Source organism: Ruditapes philippinarum, unplaced genomic scaffold (assembly GCF_026571515.1).
Source record: "Ruditapes philippinarum isolate M1 unplaced genomic scaffold, ASM2657151v2 ctg5635_1_1_1_1, whole genome shotgun sequence".
Lineage (NCBI taxonomy): Eukaryota > Metazoa > Mollusca > Bivalvia > Venerida > Veneridae > Ruditapes > Ruditapes philippinarum.
This window is the reverse complement of record NW_026863004.1, coordinates 2,260-12,355: the sequence shown is the minus strand read 5'-3', so window position 1 is coordinate 12,355 and position 10,096 is coordinate 2,260. Positions and strand designations below refer to the sequence as shown.

General features: G+C 33.1%; 1 protein-coding gene across 1 annotated transcript; it reads right to left on the bottom strand.

The window, feature by feature from the left end:
- Positions 1 to 284: 284 nt before the first annotated feature.
- Positions 285 to 1,913, bottom strand: LOC132720857 (zinc finger CCHC domain-containing protein 10-like). Its single transcript, XM_060705081.1, has one exon. The coding sequence runs from the start codon at positions 1,887 to 1,889 to the stop codon at positions 1,122 to 1,124; it is 768 nt and encodes a 255-aa protein (XP_060561064.1). The 5' UTR covers positions 1,890 to 1,913; the 3' UTR covers positions 285 to 1,121.
- Between the last annotated feature and the right edge of the window lie 8,183 nt (positions 1,914 to 10,096).

Below are 10,096 nucleotides of genomic sequence, written 5' to 3'. Positions count from 1 at the left end.
CACCTTATAGCACATCACTAATGATTCACTTAACTAACACTGTTTCAAATTTGAATCACTTTTCATTCACTATTTCACAAACTGAAATATTTCACCAACATGGTGATCAAGGAACTTCACAATCATTATACCTATGTAATTTAATAGACAATTTTCTAAGTAGTTAAATCACCAACATGGTGATTAAGGAACTTAAACTTCTTATGTACCGGAAGACAATTTTCTAAGTAGTTAAATCACCAACATGGTGATTAAGGAACTTAAACTTTTTATGTACCAAAAGACAATTTTCTAAGTAGTTAAATCACCAACATGGTGATTAAGGAACTTAAACTTTTTATGTTCAGAAAAACTCTAAGTTGTTAAATCACCAACATGGTGTAAATTTCCTAAGTGGTTAATTCACCAACATGGTGATCAAGGTACTTTACAACCTGATTCACTTATACACAAACTTTTCTAAGTACCTACATCACCTTCATGGTGAAGCAGTAACTTAGCACATCTGGCACAAAGATACTAACACTTTATCATAAACAATTTAAACACTATGAATATATGAATTCCATCAAGTTACACAAACTTGCACTTAGAATAATAAGAACTGTAAAACTTAACACATTTCACAAGTTGTTAAATCACCATCATGGTGTTTAAACAACTTTAACATTTACCTCTTCCATAATTAATTACTAGAAAATATTTTCTAGTCAATAAACTGTATTAAATCCAAAGGTCAGTAGAGTGTGAGAGAGAGACTGCACATGTGATGCAGCTATTTATGTAAGACCCACTTGGAATTGACCAATGGGCAGTATTCCTAATCTATTAATAACTTGGACAGGTTATCTACTGATTAAGCAATAGATAATAGAGAGTTGAAGTACATGGTAGTATATACATGGTTTAAACCTAATTATTACAAGAAAAGTTACTTATATTTTCTAAAATGAAAAGTATTAAGATAATTACAATTATATCTTAATTACAAACTTTAATATCAAATTAACAACAAATAACTAGGGTCGTTGCATTGCCCCCCTCCAAATAAGGTTTGGTCCCCAAATGAGTGTTACAGTATGACAAATATTGTAAGTTTGATATTGGTCATGATATGTTCTTTAAACAAAAAAATTCACTTGCTCGATTTTAGTAGCAATTGCTTTCATGAAATCCGGTAATTGATAATACTTTGCTTCATGAAACAGTTCGTACAAAATTCTTGTATCGTTTGGGAGAGTGCGTATATCAAATGAATCTGTCCTAAGGTAATTTAAAACATATTTAAACGTTGATGGATCTCTGTCCAGAAAATATTGGCCATTTATAGGTAGTGTTTCACTGATAAAACGTGCCAGTAGACTTGTAGAGATCTTTTTAAGACTGAATTTTGAAGTTTCAAATAGAGTTCCACCGACATTGACTGCTATTCTCTCTGACTGGACAAGGCCTAAATTTGTCTGATCATTGTCAGATAGTAACAACTTGTTTTTGTCATTATGTGTTATTTTGTCATCTGTTATAGAGAGTGTGACTTTTGATTTAATGCTACTGACAGAAGATGAGGAGCTTGATGAGGAGCTTGACATTGACATACTTGATGAAGAGCAACTCTTTTTCTTTTTTGTTTTCTGACTACTGTTGGAGGAATTGGAAGATGAATCAGACTCCTCCCCAATTTCACATTCACTGACATCATCCAAATCGTAACTTATATTTTGATATTCATTCACTTTTGGCAGATTGGTAATATCTGTGTTGCCAGTTGAGAATTGATTCTTTCTCTTAAGATTTTTCGAACCAACCTTACTAATTAGTTTTGGTAATTCAGATCTTTTCCATTCTTGTAACTGTTGATGAACATTTTTCCGGTTTCCGGTCATATCCATTAATTGAAAGTCAGATTCCCTAACATTTCTGCATGGGGAGTGACGTAACACTTGTCTTGAAAAGCTTCTTTTACATATCAGACATTGATATCTAAAGCCTAAATGCCATTCTAATGCGTGCCTTTCTGCAAAGTGATATTTGTTGTTTCTAACATTACCACATGGAACACAAAGATACTGAAAAAAATAAAGAAAAATATGTTTTACTTAATAAGTCTCTGCATATATTCAGGGTAATTTAATACAACATTTAACATGAAATAACTTAATTAAGTATGTCAAAGTTATTCACTTAAATATTTTTTAAACGGTCATGATGCACAACTTTAGGTTTTGAACGTTGAGACATCTGAACTCTATATAACACATCATTAATTTTAGAAAGATCTTTATAAGGTCCATTCCAATGTCTAGCGAATTTACTACAAACACCAGGTTTCACCTGAGGGCAATATAACCATATCAAATCACCTTCACTATAACTATTTTCCACAGCCCTATGGTCATATTTTCTCTTTTGCGTTTCACTAGCAAATTTAATATTTTTACGAACTGAGTTGTGCACAATTTTAATTTTCTTCTCTAACTGTCTCGCAAAATCACTATGTGTTTGATATAAAGGTTCGGGATTTCCTAACACTAAATCAATAGGGAGAGTTAGTTCCCTTCCAAACATAATAGCACTTGGTGAAAATCCAGTACTTTCCTGAACTGACGCATTATAAGCAAGTGTTAACACTGACAAATATTCATCCCAATCTTTTTGATTATCAGAAACAAATTTAGAAATCATTGATTTAATAGTTCTATTAGCTCTTTCAGCTAAACCATCAGACTGCGGACGAAATGCCGTAGTTCTTGTCTTATGAGACCCTAATATTTGACACATTTCTTTAAACACTAAAGATTCAAAATTTGTCCCTTGATCAGAATGTATCTGTTTTGGAACCCCAAATATAGTTATGAAATTTTCTACCAATTTATGCGCTACTGTTTTGGCTTCTTGATTTCTCATAGGCACAGCCACTATCCATTTACTGAAATAATCTACTATTGTTAATATATATTTATGACCCTTAGTGCTACGAGTCATTGGCCCCATCACATCAATGCCAATCCTCTCTAAAGGTTCACCTACATTATATTGTTTAAATTTAGCCATAGCCCGTTTTAAAGGCCCTTTTCTTGCAGCACATTCAATGCATTTATTACACCAATCCGTCACATCCTTCCTCATTGAATACCACATAAATCTTTTTCTGACTTTAAATAAAGTCTTCTTTATACCCAAATGTCCACCTACAGGGGTATTATGTAACTCATACAAAACTTTATGTACCAATATTCTTGGTAACACTATATGTAACAACTGATCACTTCCATCATCACTTTCCCAACATCTATAAAGAATTCTATCTTTAATTTGTAAAGAATCTAAACGATTCCAAAAATACTTTATTTCACCCGACATTGGCGACACTTCTGACCAATGCGGTTTATGATTCTCAACTTTCCATTTCTTTAACATACATATAACATCATCTTTATTTTGTGCCTCAATTATCAACGCATTACTTAAATCCTCACTAACTTGATCTTCATTCATGAAAACATTTGACTTCTCGTAAGTGTGGCCCCTTTCTAAGCCTGTTTCACTCACATCTTTAAGAATATCAAACGATTCCCTTTCTTTTGTCAAACTTTTTGTTATTTCTTCAAAATTCCTACAATCAGCATTTCTAACATTTTCACTCAATAATTTCTGGCACCTTTCTGCACCATTGTTATTGTCTTTAGTAAATTTGTTATGTAACTCAGTACCTAAAGTAAGGGAATTACTTGTGATAACAGCGGCCGTCTGTTTTATATCACTTTCACTCACAATACCACTTCCTTCTCCTTTAACAACACATCTTTCTCGATAAGTTCTCACAAATATATTTAGGACACTTCCGGTCCCTATTTGTGTTCTTAGAACTTTCTTGACCTACATTTCTTTTGACTTCAACATCCTTGCTTAAACAATCTTTTGCATCGTCAAACATGCGACCAGTACTGACTGTGTTAGTCTGGATGACATTAACATATTTCACCTCAGCTCTATCACAATATGCACAATCTTCAGATATACAGGGTCTCCTCGATAATGCATCTGCATTTGAATGAACTCGCCCTGCTCTATACTTAATTTCAAAATCATACGTGGACAAAAATTCAAGCCACCTGGCTATTTGTCCCTCTGGGCTTTTAAAGTTAGACTTCCTTAAAGCACCATGATCACTTCTCACAATGAAGTGATTACCAAATAGATAATGGTGAAAGTACTTCACCGCATTTACAACAGCTAATAGTTCCCTTCTCGTTACACAATACCTCCTTTCAGGCTTAGAAAAACATTTACTGTAATAAGCAACCACTTTCTCTTCTCCATTTTGAATTTGTGACAAGACAGATCCTGTAGCATCCTGACTTGCATCACAATCAATTATAAATATTTCATTTGACCTTGGATATGCTAATAATGGAGCATTGGTTAACTTTTCTTTCAATTTTGTAAAAGAATTTTCACAATCATCTGTCCAGCAAAAGTTATTTCCTTTTTCAGTCAATTTATGTAAAGGTTTGGCTATAGTAGCAAATTGATTAACAAACTTTCTGTAATATGAGCATAAACCTAAAAAGCTTCTAACATCGCGCACAGACCTTGGTGTTGGCCAATTTGACACACTTTTCACTTTATTTTCATCAGTTGATATACCTTTTTCGCTAATCACATGCCCCAGAAACTCAACTTTTGGCTGACACAAAACACACTTTTCAGGATTTAGTTTTATGTTAGAACTTCTCATACGGATAAACACCTCTTCTAATGATTTTATATGCTGCTCGAAAGTACGCGAATACACAATGATATCATCAAGATATATCAAACATTCTTTCCAGGTTAATCCAGCTAAAACTCTTTCCATGAGTCTTTCAAAAGTGGCTGGGGAATTACACAATCCAAACGGCATTACCGTAAACTGCCACAAGCCACTTCCTTGGATGGAAAATGCCGTCTTTTTACGGTCATTCTCTGCCATGCCTACTTGCCAAAACCCAGATCGACAGTCTAAAGTAGAAAACCAAGCTGACCCTGACAGCGCATCTAAAGAATCGTCTATTCTAGGCAAAGGATGACTGTCCTTAATTGTACACTCATTTAATTTCCTAAAATCACAACAAAATCTTATAGAGCCATCGTGTTTTGTAACCATGACAACAGGACTACTCCAAGGGCTATTTGAAGGTTCAATTATTCCCCTTTTTGCCATTTCTTGTATTTCTTTTTCTGCCGCTTGTCTTTTTGCAAGAGGTACTCTATATGGATGTTGTTTTATAGGTCTATTATTACCTGTATCTATTGTATGCTCTATAATATTTGTTTTGCCTATATCTTCATTTGACTTTGAAAATACATCACCATACTTTAACAATATATCCTTAACTATATCTTTTTGATCACATGTTAAATTTTGTGAACAATTTTCATGTAAAAGCTTTAAATGTTCTGGAATAGCTTGGTCATTTAACTTGACTGTATTTACGCTTTTACAGTCATTTTCTTGTGGGACATTCACTTCTTCAACATAACCTATAACCGTATTTTTATAAACAGTGCATGCTTTATTATTCAAATTTATCACTCGAATTGGCAAGACATTTGTTGCACAATTAACTAAACTTTTTCCCACCAAAAGACCACTCTTTTCAGTGTAAGTTACATTTGGTTCAATGACACAATCACTGTCTCCTAAATTCACAGAAGATTTTCCAGGAATAATCATTTCTGTTGTTGGTGGTATAATAACATTTTCGGTAACCAGCACTCTATAACATTGTTTATCAGTTTCTCCTTCACTTGTTGTAGAACATTTTATAATATTGTTACCAATTTTCAATTCTCTTTTGTGTAAATGAATTTCACAATTATATAATTCAAGAAAGTCAATTCCTAAAATACCATCATTTTTAATGTCTGCCAGTAAAATATCATGACTAAACACCTGTTTTTCAAGTGAGATTTCTGCAGTAATTTTACCATAAAAAGGTGCAATATCCCCTGTTGCAGTAAGCATATTTAAATTCACTTTTTCTAATGGTAAATTTAAATTCAATTTATCAAAAACACTTTTATTCAATATGCTTACATTAGAACCTGTATCAATTAAAAACGAGACTGGCCTCCCATGAACATTGATCATAACAAAAAGTCCATGATCATTGGTACTTATGTTGTAGATTAATTTTTCTGGAGTGGACCTTGGGATACCTGCTGAGTTTCGGTCCTTAAACCCGAGCTCTGAGCGTTTCCCGAATTGACTACCTCATTTTCACCTTTCTTAGCTGGGGGTCTTGACACTGTGTGATTTCGAGTGTTATTTCTAGCATAGTTATTTGATACCCTCCTTGTGCTCTGCAATGAGGATTTTGTATAAGTGTTACGAAATACTCATAATCCTCTGTTAAGGATCATAGATTGATAACCTTGACCCTTCAATTTGGCCAATGTTCTTCCATCTGATAATGATAGTTCATTCAATCTTCAGGTCAGTTTTGTTTTCTTTCTGGAAAATACACTTCTCACTGAATGATATCCCCTATTTCTGTCCAGCATTTTTGTGCAATCCAGGCGAAACAGCTATTTCCTCTGCTTCACTTATTGATTTAGGGACGACTTCTCTTAGTCTTAGCCTTATGCTCGGTATCTGGCAGTGCATCTATTAAAATGTTCCATTGCTAAAAGTTCCAACACATCTGTTGCCGCAACTAGGATATGCCTGTCGCGTTAACTTACGGACTGACTGTGCCAATTCTGGCAATGTCTCATGCTTCTGTAAAGTACGAGTCTGTAACTTGGATCTATAAATTTCAGCGCGATGTACTGAACCATATCTGTTTGTAATGCATGCACTTATAGCTTCAAAGCTTTTCCTTTTCTGAGAATCTAATTCACATAAAATTGCCCTAGGCATTCCCATTAAGACTGCTTGCTAAGGTATAACGATTTAGTTTCATAATCCCAATTATTTAAATTCTGCCACTATATTGAACTGAGTAAAATATTCATCTAAATCATCCGAACCGTTATATATTTGAGGCTTAATTTTCATCCCGTGAAGAATAGCCTCCTGAAGCACCATTTCTCTTTTCAACATGATTTTGTCAAAACCTTGTTAAATTACCACTATCTTCAATGGAAGAAAACATACCTGTCATTCTGCACATAATCCTGCTTATCGTGACTTTTTCTCGAATTCATGTTATCAACTTGAGTGTTTGAAAACTTTTCAATTTTTCATCAAATTCTTCAAGGGATTGTTGAACACTAGTTTTTATTTGATGCATATTCATTTTTAAACACTTTGGTCATTTCAAACATAAATTTTCTCAAATTTTGTTCAAATTTATTTTCTGCAGGCTCCTGTTCTAGATTTTCTTCAACTTAATTCACTCCACAGTTTCGTCATTTTGAGTACCAATATCAGTTTCCCAGTTTTCCTTATTTGTTCTATGAATATCAGCCTCTATGCTTAACTCCAGCATTTTACCTTCATCCTCTTTTTGCATTTTATCACTAAATATCACTTCAGTATCAATATCCGACATATTGACTTTGTATCACTGGTACTAGATTTAAATTCAAATTAATGTTATTAAATCACAACAACATTAAACTCAATATAATTCACATAGCACTTTTTTTTAATCAAACACGATCCAAATGAATAAAGAACACAAACATACGCGATATCACACTGTTGAATTTAAATTATCCCACCGCTGCCACCATTGAAGCGATCCTGCGGGCAAATTGGGCGTGTGATATCATAAGTACATTAATTTACCTCAACAAGATGCTCAGTTTTTGGGATTCGTCTAGTACCAGATTTAGATACTTATTTATATAACAAATATAACAAATATAACAAAAAGAGGTGTTCATCTAATCTAAATTTTATTTACTATGTTCTACATTTATAAAGTTATTTACATCAATGCATGCACAAAAGTTCTTCTTTTTCTAACATCTACAATAACTCGCTAAGTCATCATTGAAAATTCACTTTTTCAGAATAAGAGTCATGAATCATTGTCATTAATATCAACACATCACTTATAATACACGCACTTAAACACTTCACTCAACTTCAATTACTACCACTTCACTAAAGTTCACTTTACTAACATTTCACTTAACTTCAATTACTAACACTTCACTAAAGTTCACTTACTAACACTTCACTTAAGTTCACTTACTAACACTTCACATAAGTTCATTTACTAAAACTTCACTAAAATTCACGTTAAAACACATTACTGAAAATTCACCTTATACAGCACATCACTAATGATTCACTTAACTAACACTGTTTCAAATTTGAATCACTTTTTCATTCACTATTTCACAAACTGAAATATTTCACCAACATGTGATCAAGGGAACTTCACAAATCATTATACCTATGTAATTTAATAGACAATTTTCTAAGTAGTTAAATCACCAACATGGTGATTAAGGAACTTAAACTTCTTATGTACCGGAAGACAATTTTCTAAGTAGTTAAATCACCAACATGGTGATTAAGGAACTTAAACTTTTTATGTACCAAAAGACAATTTTCTAAGTAGTTAAATCACCAACATGGTGATTAAGGAACTTAAACTTTTTTATGTTCAGAAAAAACTCTAAGTTGTAAATCACCAACATGGTGTAAATTTCCTAAGTGGTTAATTCACCAACATGGTGATCAAGGTACTTTACAACGCTGATTCACTTTCAACCAATACTTTTCTAAGTACTCGTACATCACCGTTCATGGTGAAAGCAGTAAGCTTAGCGACATCTGCACAAAGATACTAACACTTTACATAAACAATTAAACACTATGAATTATATGAATTCCATCAAGTACAACAAATTGCACTTAAGAAAAATAAGAAGTAAAACTTAACACATCTTCACAAAGTGTCAAATCACCAATCAGGTGTTAAAACTTTAACTTTCTTTCCATAATTATTAACTAGAAAATAATTTTCTAGTCAAAACTGATTAAATCCAAAGTCATGTAGAGTGTGAGACGAGTAGACTGACAGTGATGCAGCTAATTTAGTGTAAGACGCCACTTGGATTGACCAACTGGCAGTATAGCCTAATCTATTAATAACTTGGACAGGTTAATCTACTGATTAAGCAATAGATAATAGAGAGTTGAAGTACATGGTAGTATATACATGGTTTAAACCTAATTATTACAAGAAAAGTTACTTATATTTTCTGCAATGAAAAGTATTAAGATAATTACAATCATATCTTAATTACAAACTTTAATATCAAATTAACAACAAATAACTAGGGTCGTTGCAACTGCAATGCTTAAAGAACCTAAACAATCCTGGTCTAATTTTGGAGTTATTGCCCTTTGTTCATTTTTACACTTTGAATTTTAAACGGGATATAACTCTGATATCATCAGGAAACTTTATAGATAGATAGATCTAATTGAATAGAAGTGCAGTGCAAAAAAAACATAACTCCGCCTTGCCTAATTTTGGAGTTTTTGCCCTTTGTTCATTTTTTTATACTTTCCTGTGTCAAGAACCTTCTCGGGGAGCATCTGTGACCCAGTTTAACCGGTTCTTGTTTACTAATGGCTTTAATTTAACTGCCCATGCAATCATAAGCTCATATATGGCTAATAATTTTACCTTATATAAAATTATATCAATCGTCTAAAGAGTTATGGAAAAAAAATGTTAAGGGTGGCTCAGCCTGACTGAGTGATTTGATTGTAAATAACATATTTCAAAATATATTTCTGAACTTGTGACAGACCTATTCAGTACCGATGTTAAATTGGTGTACATTTCTAGCGTTGACAGGGCCCATGATGGAATTTTACACACACAGGGCAGCAAACAAAAATCTTAACTACAACACCATTATACAGGTCCTTAAATAAAGGGAAGAGAAGGTCTAGAAAGAATATCAGGTCTCAAAAATATCAAATACTGAATTCATATTTTATTAATTCTAATATGTGTTTTTAGTTTATAAAGGACATCTCCCGTCTTATTTTATTAATGTAGGCACACGGGTCTGAACCACCAGGTTTCGGAAAGAGCCAACCAGCCTGGCAAAATACTGAAATGTTAGCTGTGTGTCA